At 42.7% G+C, this 17,265-nt stretch overlaps 8 protein-coding genes across 9 annotated transcripts; 5 read left to right on the forward strand and 3 right to left on the reverse strand.

Annotated features, from left to right (window-relative positions):
* Positions 1 to 205: 205 nt before the first annotated feature.
* On the forward strand, positions 206 to 4,183 carry Ctl1 (choline transporter-like protein 1). Its single transcript, XM_017252278.3, has 9 exons — positions 206 to 490; positions 1,347 to 1,723; positions 1,785 to 1,939; positions 1,998 to 2,227; positions 2,280 to 2,580; positions 2,909 to 3,188; positions 3,244 to 3,406; positions 3,469 to 3,690; positions 3,751 to 4,183. Exons 1-9 carry the CDS (start codon positions 374 to 376, stop codon positions 3,976 to 3,978), a joined length of 2,073 nt encoding a protein of 690 aa, XP_017107767.2. The 5' UTR covers positions 206 to 373; the 3' UTR covers positions 3,979 to 4,183.
* LOC108132741 (ribosome biogenesis protein BRX1 homolog) lies at positions 4,092 to 5,399 on the reverse strand. The gene is made up of 2 exons (XM_017252279.3): positions 5,201 to 5,399; positions 4,092 to 5,142 (listed from the first exon to the last, which is right to left on the reverse strand). The coding sequence occupies exons 1-2, from the start codon at positions 5,318 to 5,320 to the stop codon at positions 4,192 to 4,194; spliced, it is 1,071 nt and encodes a 356-aa protein (XP_017107768.2). The 5' UTR covers positions 5,321 to 5,399; the 3' UTR covers positions 4,092 to 4,191.
* A 155-nt stretch (positions 5,400 to 5,554) lies between these two features.
* srw (shrew) lies at positions 5,555 to 6,258 on the reverse strand. The gene has a single exon (XM_017252052.3). The coding sequence runs from the start codon at positions 6,114 to 6,116 to the stop codon at positions 5,577 to 5,579; it is 540 nt and encodes a 179-aa protein (XP_017107541.3). The 5' UTR covers positions 6,117 to 6,258; the 3' UTR covers positions 5,555 to 5,576.
* A 7-nt stretch (positions 6,259 to 6,265) lies between these two features.
* On the forward strand, positions 6,266 to 9,480 carry LOC108132789 (RNA-binding protein 45). Its single transcript, XM_017252348.3, has 10 exons — positions 6,266 to 6,402; positions 6,481 to 7,009; positions 7,064 to 7,258; positions 7,327 to 7,706; positions 7,766 to 7,829; positions 7,883 to 7,980; positions 8,612 to 8,718; positions 8,776 to 8,946; positions 9,004 to 9,080; positions 9,321 to 9,480. Coding segments are annotated over exons 1-9 (1,620 nt in total). The 5' UTR covers positions 6,266 to 6,401; the 3' UTR covers positions 9,079 to 9,080; positions 9,321 to 9,480.
* Positions 9,481 to 10,122: 642 nt separating this feature from the next.
* TfIIEbeta (transcription factor IIEbeta) lies at positions 10,123 to 11,390 on the forward strand. The gene is made up of 5 exons (XM_017252119.3): positions 10,123 to 10,283; positions 10,348 to 10,452; positions 10,512 to 10,674; positions 10,731 to 11,021; positions 11,080 to 11,390. The coding sequence occupies exons 1-5, from the start codon at positions 10,222 to 10,224 to the stop codon at positions 11,335 to 11,337; spliced, it is 879 nt and encodes a 292-aa protein (XP_017107608.2). The 5' UTR covers positions 10,123 to 10,221; the 3' UTR covers positions 11,338 to 11,390.
* Positions 11,391 to 11,698: 308 nt separating this feature from the next.
* On the forward strand, positions 11,699 to 14,404 carry Hexo1 (Hexosaminidase 1). Of its 2 annotated transcripts, XM_017252117.3 has the most exons (4): positions 11,699 to 11,772; positions 12,272 to 12,377; positions 12,455 to 13,089; positions 13,157 to 14,404. In XM_017252117.3, the coding sequence occupies exons 2-4, from the start codon at positions 12,307 to 12,309 to the stop codon at positions 14,263 to 14,265; spliced, it is 1,815 nt and encodes a 604-aa protein (XP_017107606.2). In that variant the 5' UTR covers positions 11,699 to 11,772; positions 12,272 to 12,306; the 3' UTR covers positions 14,266 to 14,404. The 2 variants fall into 2 exon arrangements, with proteins under 2 accessions (XP_017107606.2, XP_017107607.2); XM_017252118.3 differs by lacking the exon at positions 11,699 to 11,772 and having other exon boundaries at positions 12,174 to 12,377.
* LOC108132642 (transmembrane protein 50A) lies at positions 14,397 to 15,545 on the reverse strand. The gene is made up of 4 exons (XM_017252120.3): positions 15,367 to 15,545; positions 15,176 to 15,310; positions 14,985 to 15,114; positions 14,397 to 14,909 (listed from the first exon to the last, which is right to left on the reverse strand). The coding sequence occupies exons 1-4, from the start codon at positions 15,448 to 15,450 to the stop codon at positions 14,800 to 14,802; spliced, it is 459 nt and encodes a 152-aa protein (XP_017107609.1). The 5' UTR covers positions 15,451 to 15,545; the 3' UTR covers positions 14,397 to 14,799.
* A 49-nt stretch (positions 15,546 to 15,594) lies between these two features.
* Positions 15,595 to 16,537, forward strand: Fdx2 (Ferredoxin 2). Its single transcript, XM_017252122.3, has 2 exons — positions 15,595 to 15,854; positions 15,932 to 16,537. Exons 1-2 carry the CDS (start codon positions 15,736 to 15,738, stop codon positions 16,269 to 16,271), a joined length of 459 nt encoding a protein of 152 aa, XP_017107611.2. The 5' UTR covers positions 15,595 to 15,735; the 3' UTR covers positions 16,272 to 16,537.
* Positions 16,538 to 17,265: the final 728 nt, after the last annotated feature.

Below are 17,265 nucleotides of genomic sequence, written 5' to 3' on the forward strand. Positions count from 1 at the left end.
GGTTTAGTTTGTTTGATAAATAAAAGACGAAGAAAGAAGAAGATATAACTAATTTTGTACACTTCTTTATGTGATAATATTTATAATTTCTTAGAAGACTAAATCAAAGCTTAAGCTTAATTTTTTTCAAATTTTTAAAAATACTAATATTTAGTATATTTCCGTTGGGCCAAAGAATCTCCATTTTGTTTGTCTCGGCCTGGTCACACTAAGAATAACATAGGAGGACGTTGGCGTTGTTGTTGGTTTGGGTTGTGAATCAAAATAAGAAACGAACAAGTTGCTCAAAACCACATATATTTATTAAAAAAAAAAAAAGACCGTTAATTAGTAGTATTAAGGGGACATAAGCTGCAATTTAAGAAAGTTTAAAATGGGTTGTGCCGAAAGCAAGGATGAGGAGGGGCAGGGACAAAACAATGGGCCTAAATACCGGTCCTGCACCGACATCTGCTGGCTGGTTATTTACATTATATTCTGGTTGTTTTTGGTAAGTATTTACTTAGATATTTCCTATTTGAATATATATTAGGAGAAAAGTGTATCAAGAAAGTGAAAGCTGGGAGATCAGTAGATATACGCAAATGCGTTTCTTTGTTTCCATGTATGAGTGCGATTTTTTACGCGCGGTTTATGAGGAGGTGTCTGCACTGAAAAAAAGGCACTTGTTTTATTAAAATGATTAATGCTTTTGTTTGGTTTTTTAAACTTAAACAGTAAACAAAAAACTTTTAAACTAAAAAAATTTAAATTGTATTTTGTTTAATAAACCTGATCGTTTTTTAATTTTTCTTTCTATGTAAACCGAGATTTTTATGTAATCATTGCAAAAATACCGTTATCCTTTGTAAGCATAACATGAATGCTTGCCTTATTTTTACCCAAATAACCCCCACTTGAATAGACACCTCTTAACCTACTGAATAGCTTCCATAATATAATAAAAAAAATGTAAATATAGATAATATATTTTTCTCCAAGTACTTGTTACCTATTATATGGTGAGGCATTCCATGTCGTCATCACTGGCACATGAGTAGAATTGTTAATTCCGTTAATGAATTCGATGATATATCATTCGGCCTTAGCCTAGAAGTAGAACTACAACTAAATCTTCATGAAATGAACCAATTTCAGCTTGTTCACTATCCTGGCACTCCTTGAAAGCATTTCCATGCGATGTATTCGCATGGGTATGTCCAGTCCGCCATCAGAGCGATTATAATAATAATGCCCCTTGACATGAAATGGTCGTGGGCGTTGGCAGCTTTAACAATTCGCCATCTCCCTCCCGCCGCGTGGCTTTAATTCACATTAAATAATTGAGCTCCTGTGTTTATTTGCAGATTGTGATAGCGATATTTTCGTTTGTGTATGGAAATCCACTCCGCATTATAAACGGCTACGACTCCTTCGGAAACACCTGTGGCGTTAAGCACAATGAAAAGTTTCAGGGCTTTCCTCTTTCCGGTTTAAACACGCTAGACAAGCCGGAGCTTTTCTACTTCGACAACAAGGAGTTGAAGAAGTCCTTGAAGGTGTGCGTCAAGTCATGTCCCGCAAAGAACATTGAGAAGGGCAGTGACTTGTTTGACTACTTCACCCAAACCGGCAACCAGCTCTGTAAATATGACTTCAATATGGAACAGATCAGGGCGGCGGGCAAAGACGACAAGACCTTCAACTTCCTGGGACCTTGTCCCACACTCCCAGTGTCCGCCAGGTTGGTGTTAAATAATCATCTTATCCTTTTGTTATGTTTGAAAAATATATTTTGATTGCAGCTCGCCTGTTCTCCATCGATGCATTCCAAAGGGTACTGGGGAAAAGGTCCAGAACTTTTACGACATGCTCAACAACTGGGATGTGGCCCAGCAATTTTTGGGTGACATCTATTCCACCTGGCACATCATTGCCATGGTCTGTGGAATAGCCCTGCGTAAGAAATATTTATTAAAACCAATACACCTTTTTCTAAAATTATTATTTATGTTTAGTTATTTCCATTGCCCTGGTCACCATGATGCACTGGCTCTCTCGCATCGTCTCCTGGGTCATTTGTGTGTTGGTCATAGTGGCCAGTGTGGGTCTTACAGCTGCCCTTTGGTATGCCTACTACAACATCCGCTACAAGTCTGGCATCAACACCCAATACTCATTGCTGGAGGAGTTTGTGCGCAATCAGCAAGCCGTCCTGACCCTAGCCGTACTGGCCACCATAACTATGGTAAGGCGAAGATTTCTTTGCAGTTTCTTTCTTATTTTCATTTATTTTGCAGATTATCCTTGTGGTGGTCATCTACTTCTTGAAGAACAAATTGTCAGGGCTGTCGGCTCTGTTCGAGGAGGCTGGTCAGTGTATGATGAACCTACCAGGACTATTAATTGCTCCGCTGCTAGCCTTTGTGGTTCTGACTGCCTTTTTGAGCTTTTGGGTAGCGGTGGTGATCTGCCTGGCCACTGCTAGTTCCCCTGGCCAGAGCCCGATTGCTCTCTTCGACAACACAGCAGCTCAAAAGCAGCCGCTGCCAGCAAATGCCGTTTTCGTTGCCAACAATTCTAGCCTCAACGATGGGCGAAGTAAGTAGGAAGTACTCTCTCTGGATTATAACATAAGAATGGCAAGACCACTGTCATTTCTGTGAAAGATCTGAATAGTTAGGGCATACAAATTGAAATTGAATAATCTACAACTTTATATTTTTGCATTTTGTGGTTATATTATTATGTGATTTGGTGAATCAGTAAGTGATATCCTCTAAGGTTACTGTATTTTCATCTTTTTTTACTTCTATGTGTAATATCTCCATGTTTTTTCTAAATCACTTTTGGATCCAATTTGTATATACAATTACTTGAATTTTCCAGATATTTTTCTGAGAAACTAATCCAATACTTTTTCATACAGCTATTGCCCGTGTAGAATATGACGATGCTGGTGTCCTGCGTAGCATGTTTTGGATTTACGTTGTGGGTCTCATCTGGACAGTAGAGTTCATTTTCGCCTGCCAGCAATTTGCCTTAGCCGCCGCCGTGGCATTTTGGTACTTTGGCAAACCAACGACCACTCCCACCATCTATGCCATTGGAAAACTTATCAAGTATCACCTGGGTACTGTGGCCAAGGGATCGTTTGTGATAACTCTTTTCAAGATTCCACGCTTGATTCTCACTTATCTTTATGCCAAGTAGGTACGCTTTCTTTCGATTATTTTCTTCTTATTAATTTAATTTCGCTTGAAGGTTGAAAAAGGGAGAGGACAAGGGATCAGAGTGCGCCGCCTGCTGCTTAAAGTGCTGTATATGCGGCTTCTGGCTGCTGGAGAAGTTCATTCGCTTCCTCAACCACAATGCTTACACTGTGGTAGCCATTGAGTCGATTAACTTCTGTCCCGCTGCTGGCATTGTGAGTTTAAAACGAGGAACACTTTATAAATCTTTAATAACTTTTTGTATTATTTTGTAAAGGCCTGGAATGCCATGGCCACAAATGTTCTGCAAGTGGCTACCATCAACAGCGTGGGCGATTTCATCCTGTTCCTTGGAAAGGTTGTGGTGGCCGCACTTGCCGGCCTTATTGGTATCTTTATGCTCAAAGATATGCCCGGCCTCAACTTCTACATGGCTCCTGTCATCATCATCATTATCTTCTCATTTTTCATTGCCCACATTATCCTATCACTGTTTGAGGTAAGTCATAATACGGTTTTTCAAAGCTATAGAATCTAATATCTAATCTAATATATATAGATGGTGGTGGACACTCTATTCCTGTGTGTCTGCGAGGATAAAGCCATAAATGGACGCTCTGGGCGCTGGGCGCAGAGCAATCTGGCCAAGTTAGTGGGAGAGGAACCACTGCAGCCTGGAGAGGAGCCGCCGGTGGAGGCCATCCGAATGATGCCCATCAACAAGCAGCCCTTCAGTATTACCCGGCTTCCTCCGACCGATTCAGAGGTGGCTCCCATGTCAGAGTAAAGTTCAAAGCCCCAAACTCAACCCTCCCCCCGAAAACTCAACGCACATCTCATTAGGATGTTAATATTTATATAAACGTACCATACTCCGTCGCGACGTACAAAGCAGATAAATGGGACTAATATAACTTGTAATATTCAAACTTAAGAAGCACAGTTTGTAAATGTATTTATAAAATGTAATCATTTTTGTATCTTAATGTAAATGAGGCTTTTAGACCTTTTTCACACGTTTCGTGGCCTTGGCTTTCTTTTGCGCAATCACCTCCTTGACGGCCTTTAGTTGCTTTTCCTTGATCTTCTTGGTGAGGGCTGCCTTGGGTGTTTTCTTCGTATTCTCCTCCTTCTTCTTTTTGGCTATCGCAGCCAGGATTTTGGCAGTTTCGATTGGATCATCATCTTCGAAGATTTCTTCATTTTCTACGCTGTCGTAGGCCTTCACAGGTCGTGTGGCCTCATGCTGCACCTTCTGCTCCACCCGGTTCACATACTTGTCCTTGGCGGCCTTCTTTAGCACCTGTCGCTGTTTGGCGGGGCTAACGTAGTCGGGATTCTCCCATATGGTTTTTCCCGTGAATGAGCCGTCGAAAATTTTTACGGGATTCATTACGTATCGGGGCCCAACCTCGGATAATCCACCGTCTTCGGATAGGATCTGAAAGTTTCGGAACCAGATGCGATTATCCAGGTAGGTAAAGGTGTAAACGTGATCCACAAAGGGCTGGCTCTTGGGATGATGGTTGGGCACCGAAAACGTCTGGACGAAGAGTTCCTTGAGGAGCTTCAAGTGAGGGAGCTCGTCGAATTTGGAGTCGAAAGAGAGAAGAGGACGGGATCCGCGAAGGCAGTTACCAGTCATCTTCAATTCAGCCATGGTGTGAATGTTTTCGATGAGGAACTTGGCCGAAGGACCCGTGGATCCCGTGGTGTTTGAGACCCACATGTAAAGATCCCGCTTGCGTCGCCCTTCAAATAGCATCGCCTTGTTACAGTGCTTCATCTCGCACATTTCGTTGATCACCGACAGCGTCTTGGAGCGCTCCATTTTGGACTCGGCTCGGTGGTGCGGCATCAGTGTTTTGATATCCCTCATGAGATGCCTGTCCCTGTGACTGATTCCGCGGGCGGCAAAGACTAGGACTCTCTGTTTATTCACCCATTTTTCCTGTAATTTTAAGATATTGTTAGAAAAAGTGTGCTGTCGAAGTTATCTAGCCACTCGCCTTTTTGGGGACGGGTTCATCTGAAGGCCTCGTTGGGGGCAGCGGCGGATTCTCGTCCAGCGGGACTATCTCCAACTGTGGAGCCTTCTTCTGTTTTTTGTTATTGAATTTGCGACCCATCTTGCTGTATTTTTAAATTAAAAAACTAAAACTGCGATACAAAACAACGTGGAGTTCGAATGAAAACAACCAGGGCTGACAAAATAGTGCGCCAGGGTGTCGACAGCACGTGCTAGGTCGAAATTGGTGCATTTTACAATACTGGAAAAAATCAAATTAAAAGGCGGCAATATTTCAAATAAAATATATGATTTATTAGCTTAAAACATTTTTGGTATTAATTATATAGAATCTTTATTATAGATACATTCTTATTTTAATCCTCTTCTTCATCCTCCAATCCTGGCTCGGGACATAGGCGACATCTGCTCTCGTTTATTCCATAATTTATGCAATGTTCGCCCACACACTCGCAGCAGCCATCATGAAACCATCTGTAACTAGTGGCTCCTGTTTTTAGACAAGTTTGTCGGCACTTGTTCCAGGATGTGCAGTGATCCAAATACAGCACCGTGCAATTCAAACCAGTCCCCGGTTCATCCGAGCTATCTGAATCGTCCAATGGAAACGAAACAACACTCCAGCTGTATGAGTATCCTTCATTCGGAGACGATGACATGGCTCTGAACAGAGCTGAGGCGCCCTCGAACTCTTCAGTGTGTGATTTTTTTTGCATTTCTGCCAAGCCAGCAAAAGTCATTTTCAGAGCTAAAAGATTAAATAAGGTTTTCACTATTGACATTTTCATCTTGAAAAACTGATTGTAACTGAAGAGCCTTGCGTGTGGGCAGGTTACTTTTAAATGATTTTGAGGACACAGGTAAAAAACTGATAACCACCAGGTAGCTAAAGACATTGCAGCTGCTTTAAATCTTGGCTAATTTACCACAAAAACAGGTACAATTAAAGGATTTAAATTTTAGAATACTTTTGCCTGTTAAAAGAAAAGCAGGCGTAGAAATAAAACGTTGTTCCTTCATAAAGTAGGCATAGGTGTAAAGTTAAGAGAAGTATTACAAAATTTCAGTCGAGTCAACTCAGTCGACAAACGACAACGGCTAATAAAAAATTGAGAGTACAATTTTTAAAACGTTAAAAAATATACCGATATTTTGTGTGCCGATGCTAGGCATTTGTGCAAAGTAAGTGTTTTAAATATTAAAATACTAAAAAATTATAAAATGTTGATTAATAAAATATATTAATTAATTTATTTCCAGTGCGTTTTGATTACTGTAAGCTTATCGTAGCGGCTTTTTCAAATCATTGCATATCAGTTTCGATATCGAAACTTTTAATAGTTCTGAGAAAACTGGTATTTTTCAAAAAGGCAGATACGACCCCACCTATTTTGTGTATACGCCATCAAAAAGGTGCAAAAGACAATTTTCTGAAGTTGGCAAAAATAGATAAAAAGAATAAAAGAAATATGTCGGACTATCGTTCTCAATCTCGCGGCGGCGGACGTGGAAATAATCCGGAATACTCCAATGACGATGATCCTCCAATGTCGCGTTTGTTTATCATCTGCAACAAGGCTCATACAGAGGAGGATTTCCGGGAAGCCTTTTCTCCCTTTGGAGAGATTGACGACATATGGGTGGTGAAAGATAAGCACACACAGGAGAACAAGGGCATTGCCTATGTTAAGTTCGCAAAGACTTCCGATGCGGCCAAGGCGCAGGAGGAGATGAATGGCAAAACTATCGGAAAGATGGATAGGACACTTAAGGTCCTAGTGGCGGCAAAGCAAGTGTTTTGATTGAAAATCTCCGACATTTGACTAATTTTTGAATCTTGTAGCCGGAACCAGGGTTCCAACAAATCTGAGAACGAACATGAGAAGTACGTGAGACTGTTCATAGTGATTCCGAAGACTGCTACGGAGGAGGATATCCGTGATGAGTTCGCTCAATGGGGCGATGTGGAATCGGTGACCATTGTAAAGGAGAAAAACAACGGACCCCCAAAAGGCTTTGGCTATGTCCGCTTCACCAAGTGCGTATCCAGTCTGGCGTGACGTATTGGATGGACGATTCTTATATTCTTAATTTTGTACCGTCTAGATTTTACTACGCCGCTGTGGCCTTTGAAAACTGCTCCGCGAAATACAAGGCTGTGTTTGCTGAGCCTAAGGGGTCCACTCGAAACCAGAGGGATCAATATGGGCGCTTGCCTGATGACAACCCCATGTACGGCGGCTCTGGGCGCGGTGGCAATAATTACAATGGCGGTGGAGGTGGCAGTGGCGGAGGCGGTAGCTTCAACAATGACTGGAATGTGTCTTCCAACAACGACATGTCCGCATTTCTGCGAATGCAAAATGTGCCGGTCGCACAACCCTCTTGCCTGGAGGTTGTAGTCAGCACGTGCGTTAACCAGGACCAGCTTTGGCGTCTTTTTGATATTATTCCCGGCTTAGATTACTGTCAGATTATGCGTGAACGTAATTTATCCCTTAGTTTTTGCTTTTAAGGATTAGATTTACCAAATTTCCTTTTTTAGATGGTCCCCGCACCAATGAGGCCTTGGTTGTGTACAATAATCCCGAAGCTGCCATCTACGCCAAGTAAGGACATTTATCCCGTCCCTCTTACATGTTATTATAATATTTTTCCTTAGGGACAAACTTCATGGACTGGAGTATCCTGTAGGCGAACGTATTATCGTTAAAGTCAACGGCATGAGCTCGGCTCGGATGGACACCTCCTTTATTGACAGTATGAATCAAAAATGGCTTGCGTTGGCCATTTAAGAAATATCCTGCTTGTTGAAATATCTAATTCTTAATGGCAGCCATTATGTATAAACGTTTTTTTTTGTCTCGCGTTATTTATTAAGCTAAGAAGTGTTAGGAAATTTAAAATATTTGATTTTTAATTTGAAGGACAGAAAAGAGATGTGATGCAGTAGAGACCATTGTAGTTCGAACATAAGACCCTAAGAGGGTGGTGCTGTGCATATGTCGAACTTCAGTGGCTAAGGAATAGAGGACTAAAGTTTCTAGTCCATTGATGAGGTTATTTAGAAAAACTACACACAGCATTGTCCTACTATTAGTTATGGTTGGTAAGTTTATTAGTAGGAGTCTGCTACTGTATGATGGGAGATAAAGATTTGTGTCCTAGTTAAGACCTGTAAGTGAAAATGTACGAAATTAAGACGACCTCTAAGAAATTCTTTTGTACGGATTCTATGCGGTCCTGATGTACTCCATATTGGAGACTCTAGACACTTCAGTATCGGACGGACCAAAGAAATTAAACTTTTAGTAATGTAGGGGTCGTTAAATAATTTTGAGCGCCTTGAAGGTATTAAAACTTTTTTCAATTAAACAATCCTTGTTTTTAGAACGCACCAAAAAGGATGCGATATGCAGCGTACCGCTGCCTCCCTCTCAGCCGCTGGCCTCGCCTGATGCCCAGATTGCTCAACGCCTTTTCATAGTACTCTCAGCGGTTAGTACCATATTGCCTTTAGTAATCAAAATTATTAAATTTCTTTCGCAAATACAGAATCTGCCGCATTCCATTTTGAAGAACGTATTCTCGTGCTGGAGTGGCCTGATTGATGTTTACCTGCTTCCAAACAAGAACTGCGGCTACGTCAAGTATGCGGAGGCGGAAAGCGCCCAAATGGCAATAAGCGTCCTTAATGGAGCCGAGATCTGTGGTGCCAAGATAAAGGTAAGTGGTAACAGGTAGCAGATAAACCACTGACCATAAACCACCATCCTAATTCAGGTTATGGAAGCTGAGGAGCGCAGTGGTTCTGGCGATGACAATGATAATGGCCGCAAGCGTCTGAGGCGAAACTAAGCGTAAGTACTTTGTTTAACTGCTTGCATCCTAAAGTGGAAAGTGTGGGTATCGTTGTCCGAGGTAAGTTGCTCAAATTCCAAATCAGAGACCCAACTATCAGATATGTGCCAGTGCACATGCGACTAACGCTTGCGTCCAGACTTGCTCGTTTGAAGTACCATCATATTCAAACCTACGCACAGTGGCCCATGGCTGTCGGCCAACATAATAAGCCAAAACATTTTTCTTTCTCTTCACAGACCTTTGACAAGAAAGAACTTACAGAGAACGCATTGTACGAGTACGAAACTTACTTCAGAGAACCACATACAGACCAACGCAAAAAAAAAAATAACCACTTAAACCAGTACACTCACAACGGAAAGCTACGAAAACCACGAAGACTGGAAACGGAACACGCAGACCAGAAACGGAAAACGATGACCGGGTACAAAGAACGGTGAAACAGAAATCCACAAATTCACCGAATACACCATAACCCGAACAATTGACTAACTGAAGTTGCCTCGTACAGAGCACTCTAAGATTGACCCATACCTTAAGACCTTTAAACGGAGCCAACGAAACCACAAGGCTTGCTTCGCACTCAAGCTCGTATTATAAACTGCAAACGAACTCAACAAACGTGTACTATTTACTATCATATTCGACAGGATAAGAAAAAACAAGGAACTAAAATATTATGAACGTAGTGACTATTCCTTGAAAGCACTTAGATTTAGGCGTAACTAAAAATATTCTCTAATATATGAATATGCCTATATAACTTTGTAATCCCATATATTGATATTAATAAATGGAACTACAATTGCTTAAATTTTTAGTTTTGTTTTTAAAATAGAAAATGGAAACTGGGAAAAATTTGTTTCCAGCATGATAATATTCAATACCCTAGCTAAAAACGAAAACAAAATTTTTAAAACTAATTACACAATTTTAAAAATTGATACATTTTCTTACATACTAAAAAAATACCATAATTTTTCAATTGAAAGGTTTAGTATTTTATAGTAGCAAGGTCGCTCTAATCTCAATTGAGCACAGTTGGCAGCGCTACCTAATTAAGACGACTTTTGCTTTGATTTGGATGTTACTTGTTTGATATTTATTATTCAAACAAATTCAATAAATAACAGTAAAATGGATCCAGCGCTGCTTCGTGAACGCGAGGCGTTCAAGAAACGGGCGATGGCCACGCCAACGTATGTTTACCAGAAATTCAATGTGGATATTGAATTGCATTGTTTATTTTGTATTTTTATATAGCGTTGAGAAAAAGGCCAAAGTAGATCGCCCAGCTCCCCCGCCTTCCAGCGATGATTCCAAGCGAAGAATGCGTCCGCCCACGGCTCCCAAGCTGGATGCCAACACGTACGTAGCAAAGGGTGCTTAAGATTTTTGTTCTAGCAGGTCACTCCCATTGTTTTCAGGTATAAGACTATGTCGGGAAGCTCCCAGTACCGCTTTGGTGTGCTGGCAAAGATCGTGAAGTTCATGCGGACACGCCACCAAGACGGAGACGATCATCCCCTCACCATAGAAGAGATTCTGGACGAGACAAATCAACTGGATATCGGGCAGTCAGTAAAGAACGTAGGTCCATCTGAACAATACAAGACTGGTACTGATATTTTGTTTATCGATCACAGTGGCTTTCGGGGGAAGCGTTAAACAACAACCCTAAAATAGAAGTCAGTCCTTGTGGCCAAAAGTTCAGCTTCAAACCTGTGTACAAAATAAAGGACGGAAAAAGTCTAATGCGGCTGCTGAAGCAACATGATTTAAAGGGCCTAGGTGGAGTTCTTCTGGAGGATGTGCAAGAATCTCTGCCACATTGCGAGAAAGTTTTAAAAAACAGAGCTGCAGAGATCCTTTTTGTTGTCAGACCTATTGATAAAAAGAAGATATTGTTCTACAATGATAGGACCGCCAACTTTTCAGTAATATATTACCCTTTGTGGGCTATACTATAGGTAACTAAATTTTGAATCTTTTTAGGTGGATGACGAATTTCAGAAACTGTGGCGTTCGGCCACCGTCGACGCCATGGATGATGCTAAAATCGATGAGTACCTTGAGAAGCAGGGAATCCGCTCCATGCAAGATCATGGGCTCAAGAAACCTGTCCCCAAGCGCAAGAAGGCCGCCAACAAGAAGCGCCAATTCAAGAAACCCAGAGACAACGAGCATTTGGCTGATGTTCTGGAAACATATGAGGACAATACCCTAACGCAGAAAGGAGTGAATCCTACCTAAAAAAGAAGTGTAATATAGATTTAGAAATAAAGAAAAATTCAGTTAAATAAGTACATTTAAATGAAATCGTTATAAATTCAGTGGCCAAATCCCGCAATCTCACTGAGAGCTACCAGGCATTCCTGTAGTGGCGTTGCCGAAGACTCTTCACCAAAGATTTATGAACCCCGATCGCTATCTAGTAGTGGCTTTGAACTTAGAAATACGACGCCAAGAGCAGGGAAAGATAGTTAAAAAGCAAAACTGTGTAATCTTGTCTTGACATACCCACCGACCGCCCTCCCATTCTCGCCCCTTCCGTTCGGATGGCAAATGCGTGTATGAGTGGGGCCGCAGTCGCTGCTGGTGGGCTGATAAATTGGCCACAGAGGGAAGCCATACCTTTAGTCGGAATTGGACAGCTCTGAAGCTAGGTTGGATCCTGATTTGGAGAAGGTAGGATGTGATAAAAGCAGTGTGTGTCTTTGGATAAAAAGTGCAAATAATCAAAGTCCATAAAAGGATTTGAAAAGTTTTTTCTTTAAATTTTGTTACTAATTAACAACTAGTTCTTTTTAATAAAAAAAAATTAAGAAATTTTAATGTATTAAAAATCAGTGTTTCTTTTTTTTAATGAAATAAACTTTAAAAACTAAACTTTCTATTCAACAAATATTAAAATAATTGAATCTGCATAAATTCTACCTTTTTTTTTTAATTTTGTAATTTATAATTTTAAATGAATTTTTATGAAAAATAAGAAAAGAAAAATATAATATTTGCATTTGCGGAAATATTGCCAAAAAAGGGTATCCAAGAACCGCTGCGCAGTAAATCAAGTTCTTTGTTTACATCGATTCGTTGCTCTCTGGACGAAAACTGAAGTCTCTATAAAGCGAAAACTTGTTTTGAAATAATCCATTTGCTCAATTATAATTCCTGAGGCGTTCTCCAGTTGGCTTTGAGAGTTTCTGCGTTGAGGTTGACAAAATGATGGGCAGTGCACTCGGACTGGCCCTGCTCCTGGCCCTGGTGTCTCAACTGACGGCCCACAAATCCGAGTGAGTTTGGTTTTCTTAAAAAAAAAACACGTTAAATTCAAAAACAACTTTCTCTTTGTGTTTTTTTATTAAATTAGAGACTTGATTTACGGCTATGAATGCCGTAGTGGTCTCTGCCGGAAGGTGGAGCTCAGCGAGGAGAACTTCGCCCAGGCCATTAGCTTGCCCGTGTGCCGGCTGTTCTGCGGCAGCGAAATCGGTACCTTGTGGCCCCAGCCGACAGGCGCAGTGCGTCTGGACACTTTGATGCGCCAGGTCGACATTTCGTTTATCGACTTCAATGTCAATGGCACCGTCCGCAAGGAGAAACTGTGGAGAGCGGCCGAGGACCGTTGGATGGACATGCTCCAAGCCAAGATCCCAGATCGTAAAATCCTGGCCAGGGGTGGGTATCGTATGTCTGTGAATATCAACACCCCTGATGACCTGGCCCCAGCCAAACTCACCCTCGAAACCGATGAGAGCTACAATCTTGAAATTGATACGGATGCATCCGGTCATGTGCTGGCAAATATTACCGCCCGCAATTTCTTCGGTGCCCGCAACGGCCTAGAGACTCTGGCTCAGTTGATTGTTTATGATGACATCAGACGAGAAGTCCAAGTGGCAGCAAATGTCTCTATTAGCGATGCCCCAGTCTACAAATGGCGCGGTCTGCTCCTGGACACCTCCCGAAACTACTACTCTGTAAAGTCTATCAAGAGGACATTGGGTAAGCCGAATCTATGACATGTAATCCATATAATCTGACATCTAATTGAAATATCTTAACCGCTCAGATGGTATGGCCCTGGTGAAACTGAACACCTTCCACTGGCACATTACGGATTCCCACAGTTTCCCATTGGAGGTACGCAAGCGTCCGGAGCTTCTTAAACTCGGAGCGTATTCCCCCCGCCAGGTGTATACCCGCCGAGACGTTGCCGAGGTGGTGGAGTACGGACGTGTGCGCGGTATCCGTGTGATGCCCGAATTCGATGCTCCTGCCCACGTTGGTGAGGGATGGCAGCACAAAAACATGACAGCCTGCTTTAACGCCCAGCCCTGGAAGGATTTCTGTGTGGAACCCCCCTGTGGTCAGCTGGACCCAACCGTGAATGAAATGTACGACGTCTTGGAGGACATCTATGAGACCATGTTCGAGAAATTCGATCCCGATGTCTTCCACATGGGCGGAGATGAGGTGTCCACGAATTGCTGGAACAGCAGCTTGACTATCCGCAAGTGGATGAAAAAGCAGGGATGGGGTCTCGAAACCGCTGACTTCATGCGACTGTGGGGTCACTTCCAGACTGAGGCACTAGCCCGAGTGGATAAGGTGGCCAACAACTCACAGACGCCCATCATTCTATGGACCAGTGGTCTCACTGAGGAGCCCTTTATTGACGAGAATCTGAACCCAGAGCGTTACATCATTCAGATCTGGACAACGGGCGTTGATCCCAAGATTAAGAAGATTCTGGAGCGTGGATACAAGATAATTGTATCCAACTACGACGCCTTGTATTTCGATTGTGGCGGTGCTGGCTGGGTCACGGATGGCAACAACTGGTGCTCCCCCTACATCGGCTGGCAGAAGGTGTACGACAACAATCTAAAGACCATTGCCGGTGATTATGAACACCATGTCTTGGGCGCTGAGGCCGCTATTTGGTCGGAGCAAATCGACGAGCACACGCTGGACAACCGTTTCTGGCCGCGAGCCAGCGCTCTGGCTGAGCGTCTGTGGTCGAACCCCTCAACTGGATGGAAACAGGCCGAGTCCCGACTGCTGCTACATCGCGAACGGCTAGTGGAGAACGGCCTGGGAGCGGAGGCGGTGCAGCCGCAGTGGTGCCTCCAGAACGAGAATGAGTGTCCCATTGACGCGTACGATGCACAAGCCTGATCGGCGATAAGATTATGAACTGATAAAGGTCGCTATAATTATAGATATAGACGGAGTGGCGGTCGACTCTGGGTGGTCTTCCTCCTAATGGTGTCGGCTCTCTCTGCCTGAAATAAATGCAAGCTCAAAAGTGGCCTTACGCAAGTGACTTTTCGTTTATTATAAATTTCTTTGTTTTTTTTTAGTATAAATGAGATTATTGGCCCTAGCTCCAATTCCCTTCCGACCAAATCTGCGGAACCGGACTCGGTGAAAATTTCTAAATTATAAAACTAAGTCAGAGCAGTAGAATGTTTAAAACCGTAGAAATGGCTAGTTATCTTAAAGCATTAAAATTTCATGCATTCCGATTCCACAAAATTGGATTGGAACTAGGAACGGAGAGTTGATTAAGTTGATGCATTTAGATGGGGCTAAGCCGGTGGGGGCGTGTGTGGCCTCTGCCCTCGACATAAACTCCGTGGCCTCCGAATATGTACGTATGAGTGTAAAAACTAAAAGCAGCATTTTCGAGTGCGCCTTTGGAGGGAATTTCTACTCGTTCCAATCCTCTTCGTTGCGTCCAAACTTGTAGATTAGGCTGGCAAAAAGGATGAACACGTTCTGAAGCAGCAGGGCAACGCCAAACCAGCCATCCTTTTTATCTGTAGCGGATAATGGATACATTCGTCATTGCAGCGCGACACCCTTTCAGTTCCCTTCAAGGAGGCAATTCTTACCGTTGTTAATAAAGTCATCGATCATCACCCACACGGCAGCGATTATGGAAGCAAAGCCCATGAAGAAGCCCACTAATAGCCATATCTTCGCTATCCTGGCTCCCGAATCAGACGAATTGTCTTCGGAGATCTGCAAACAAAACAGAGGGTATGAGTCACTTGGGTATACCCAATAGGTTCTTTGTATTTACATGCTCCCCTTTGACGACGTTCACCATGCAGAAGCTGATGGTGCCGAAAATGCCAATGAAGACGTGTCCGGTGGTAATCTGATGCTTTCCGTCAATAGACATTGCGTCAATTAGGATCCACCATCCTGCGAAAAACTGTGAAAATATTGCAAAGTCAGAGGAAGAAATCGCTGTTGTGGACACACCCTTACCAGCAGGCCAGCAATGATGGATAAGTTCTTGTTCCTGGCTGCTTCTTGTGTGAAGTAGCTCCTGATATTCCCCAACACGCCCATTGTAAATCTTTTAAAACGTAATTTAGTTTATTTTCCTATATTGGTAAGCAGACAATAACAATGTTTGGGGATGAGCACGACTCGATAGCATTTGCTATCGATAGTGCACACCGTCTCCGCCACCAGGTATTTAAGCCCGTTGGCCACACTTGTCCAATTTATTTTCACTTGTGCTTCTAGCTGTTGCATTCAGCAATATTTATTAAATAACACCGATCGTAGCGGCGCGAGTGTGTGCGTATGATCGCTGATTAGATAGAAGCATAGAAGGAATCCCCGGGAAAGATGCTAGTCATTAACACTTGCAAAATCGCCTCCAGGCTGGCAGTTCGCAGCCTCCAACTACGATCGCTGAACGCCTCGCGCACTTTCTCGACGGGATTGGCCCTGAAACAGAAAGATGTGTGAGTAGCCCCTCCCCTCGTTTTCCATGAATGAAGTTCCATACCAACATAACTAATTAAACAAACCCTGTTTACAGAGTCAACGTAACGTTTGTGCGGGCCAACGGAGATAAGATCAAGGCGTCGGGCAAGGTGGGAGACTCGCTGCTGGACGTGGTGGTCAACAACAGTGTGGATCTGGACGGCTTTGGAGCCTGCGAAGGCACCCTCACGTGCTCCACCTGCCATCTTATCTTTAAGACCAATGACTACGAGAAACTACCCGACAAACCCGGCGATGAGGAGCTGGACATGCTGGACTTGGCTTACGAGCTTACGGATACCTCCCGCCTCGGCTGCCAGATAACGCTATCTAAGGACATGGATGGGCTGGAGGTTCATGTGCCGTCCACCATCAACGACGCCCGCGCCGCGTAGACTACCTAGAAAACCCATTTGTTATTCCTTGTTGCAATTTTGAGTTCTAATTCGCTTTAGTTCAGCTAGATGTAGTCAATATATTTGAAGGAATCCGATGTATTGTCCCAGGGACAGAAAGCTCAGACGGCTATTATAGATGCGTATGTAAATTCAATTTTGGTTGTATTTTACCGCGCTGTTGTTTTTAAAGTGTTTAAGCTCAAAGGGATCTAGATAAATATGTAAATATGTGTTCGCTAATAAATCTACATGTATTTTCTAAACTGTCTGTTGGTGATTTTATAAATTTTGAAGAAAGTATTTTGTTTGGGATGTCAGTACTCAGGGGCATCTAATTGGAAAAAATTTAATCTGAGTAGAAAGAGTGAAGCTCTTTAAAACGATGATTTTTATACCCTTGCAGAGGGTATTATAATTTTGGTCAAAAGTGTGCAACGCAGTGAAGGAGACATCTCCGACCCTATAAAGTATATATATTCTTGATCAGGATCACCTCCTGAGTTGATATGAGCATGTCCGTCTGTCCGTCTGTCCGTCTGTCCGTCTGTCTGTCTGTTTCTACGCGAACTAGTCTCTCAGTTTTAAAGCTATCGACTTGAAACTTTGCACACACCCTTCTTTCCCTTGCACGCAGTATATAAGTCGGAACGGCCCGGATCGGCCGACTATATCCTATAGCTGCCATATAACTGATTGATCGAAAATGGTATAACTTTGATGTTTTTAGAGTTAGAGAGTTCAAATTTGACATGAGAGCTATTTTTGGCAAAACATTATGTTATGCCAAATTTCATAAGGATCGGCCGACTATATCCTATAGCTGCCATATAACTGAACGATCGGAAATGACCCAACTTTCGTGTTTTTGAAGATAGAAAGCTGGAACTTGGTACAGATTATATTTTTGGTCAGTTAATTCGACCTACCAAATTTCATAACGATCGGCCGACTATATCTTACAGCTGCCATATAACTGAACGATCGGAAATGT

Source organism: Drosophila bipectinata, chromosome 3L (assembly GCF_030179905.1).
Source record: "Drosophila bipectinata strain 14024-0381.07 chromosome 3L, DbipHiC1v2, whole genome shotgun sequence".
NCBI lineage: Eukaryota > Metazoa > Arthropoda > Insecta > Diptera > Drosophilidae > Drosophila > Drosophila bipectinata.

What these genes read in the sequence shown, in the direction of transcription:
- Hexo1 (XM_017252117.3), top strand. Translation starts at nt 12,307, where the DNA reads ATGATGGGCAGTGCACTCGGACTGGCCCTGCTCCTGGCCCTGGTGTCT. An exon ending in CTGACGGCCCACAAATCCGA is followed by an intron (nt 12,378 to 12,454) that starts GTGAGTTTGGTT and finishes TTATTAAATTAG; the next exon opens with AGACTTGATTTACGGCTATG. An exon ending in GTCTATCAAGAGGACATTGG is followed by an intron (nt 13,090 to 13,156) that starts GTAAGCCGAATC and finishes TTAACCGCTCAG; the next exon opens with ATGGTATGGCCCTGGTGAAA.
- LOC108132789 (XM_017252348.3), top strand. An exon ending in TTTTCATAGTACTCTCAGCG is followed by an intron (nt 8,719 to 8,775) that starts GTTAGTACCATA and finishes TCGCAAATACAG; the next exon opens with AATCTGCCGCATTCCATTTT. An exon ending in TCTGTGGTGCCAAGATAAAG is followed by an intron (nt 8,947 to 9,003) that starts GTAAGTGGTAAC and finishes ATCCTAATTCAG; the next exon opens with GTTATGGAAGCTGAGGAGCG.
- Ctl1 (XM_017252278.3), top strand. Translation starts at nt 374, where the DNA reads ATGGGTTGTGCCGAAAGCAAGGATGAGGAGGGGCAGGGACAAAACAAT. An exon ending in TAGCCTCAACGATGGGCGAA is followed by an intron (nt 2,581 to 2,908) that starts GTAAGTAGGAAG and finishes TTTTTCATACAG; the next exon opens with CTATTGCCCGTGTAGAATAT. An exon ending in TTATCCTATCACTGTTTGAG is followed by an intron (nt 3,691 to 3,750) that starts GTAAGTCATAAT and finishes TAATATATATAG; the next exon opens with ATGGTGGTGGACACTCTATT.
- LOC108132642 (XM_017252120.3), bottom strand. Translation starts at nt 15,450, where the DNA reads ATGGGCGTGTTGGGGAATATCAGGAGCTACTTCACACAAGAAGCAGCC. An exon ending in ACGTCGTCAAAGGGGAGCAT is followed by an intron (nt 15,115 to 15,175) that starts GTAAATACAAAG and finishes TTTTGTTTGCAG; the next exon opens with ATCTCCGAAGACAATTCGTC. An exon ending in CGATGACTTTATTAACAACG is followed by an intron (nt 14,910 to 14,984) that starts GTAAGAATTGCC and finishes TATCCGCTACAG; the next exon opens with ATAAAAAGGATGGCTGGTTT.
- srw (XM_017252052.3), bottom strand. Translation starts at nt 6,116, where the DNA reads ATGTCTTTAGCTACCTGGTGGTTATCAGTTTTTTACCTGTGTCCTCAA.
- LOC108132741 (XM_017252279.3), bottom strand. Translation starts at nt 5,320, where the DNA reads ATGGGTCGCAAATTCAATAACAAAAAACAGAAGAAGGCTCCACAGTTG. An exon ending in ATGAACCCGTCCCCAAAAAG is followed by an intron (nt 5,143 to 5,200) that starts GCGAGTGGCTAG and finishes TTAAAATTACAG; the next exon opens with GAAAAATGGGTGAATAAACA.
- Fdx2 (XM_017252122.3), top strand. Translation starts at nt 15,736, where the DNA reads ATGCTAGTCATTAACACTTGCAAAATCGCCTCCAGGCTGGCAGTTCGC. An exon ending in GCCCTGAAACAGAAAGATGT is followed by an intron (nt 15,855 to 15,931) that starts GTGAGTAGCCCC and finishes CCCTGTTTACAG; the next exon opens with AGTCAACGTAACGTTTGTGC.
- TfIIEbeta (XM_017252119.3), top strand. Translation starts at nt 10,222, where the DNA reads ATGGATCCAGCGCTGCTTCGTGAACGCGAGGCGTTCAAGAAACGGGCG. An exon ending in CGGGCGATGGCCACGCCAAC is followed by an intron (nt 10,284 to 10,347) that starts GTATGTTTACCA and finishes ATTTTTATATAG; the next exon opens with CGTTGAGAAAAAGGCCAAAG. An exon ending in CCCAAGCTGGATGCCAACAC is followed by an intron (nt 10,453 to 10,511) that starts GTACGTAGCAAA and finishes CATTGTTTTCAG; the next exon opens with GTATAAGACTATGTCGGGAA.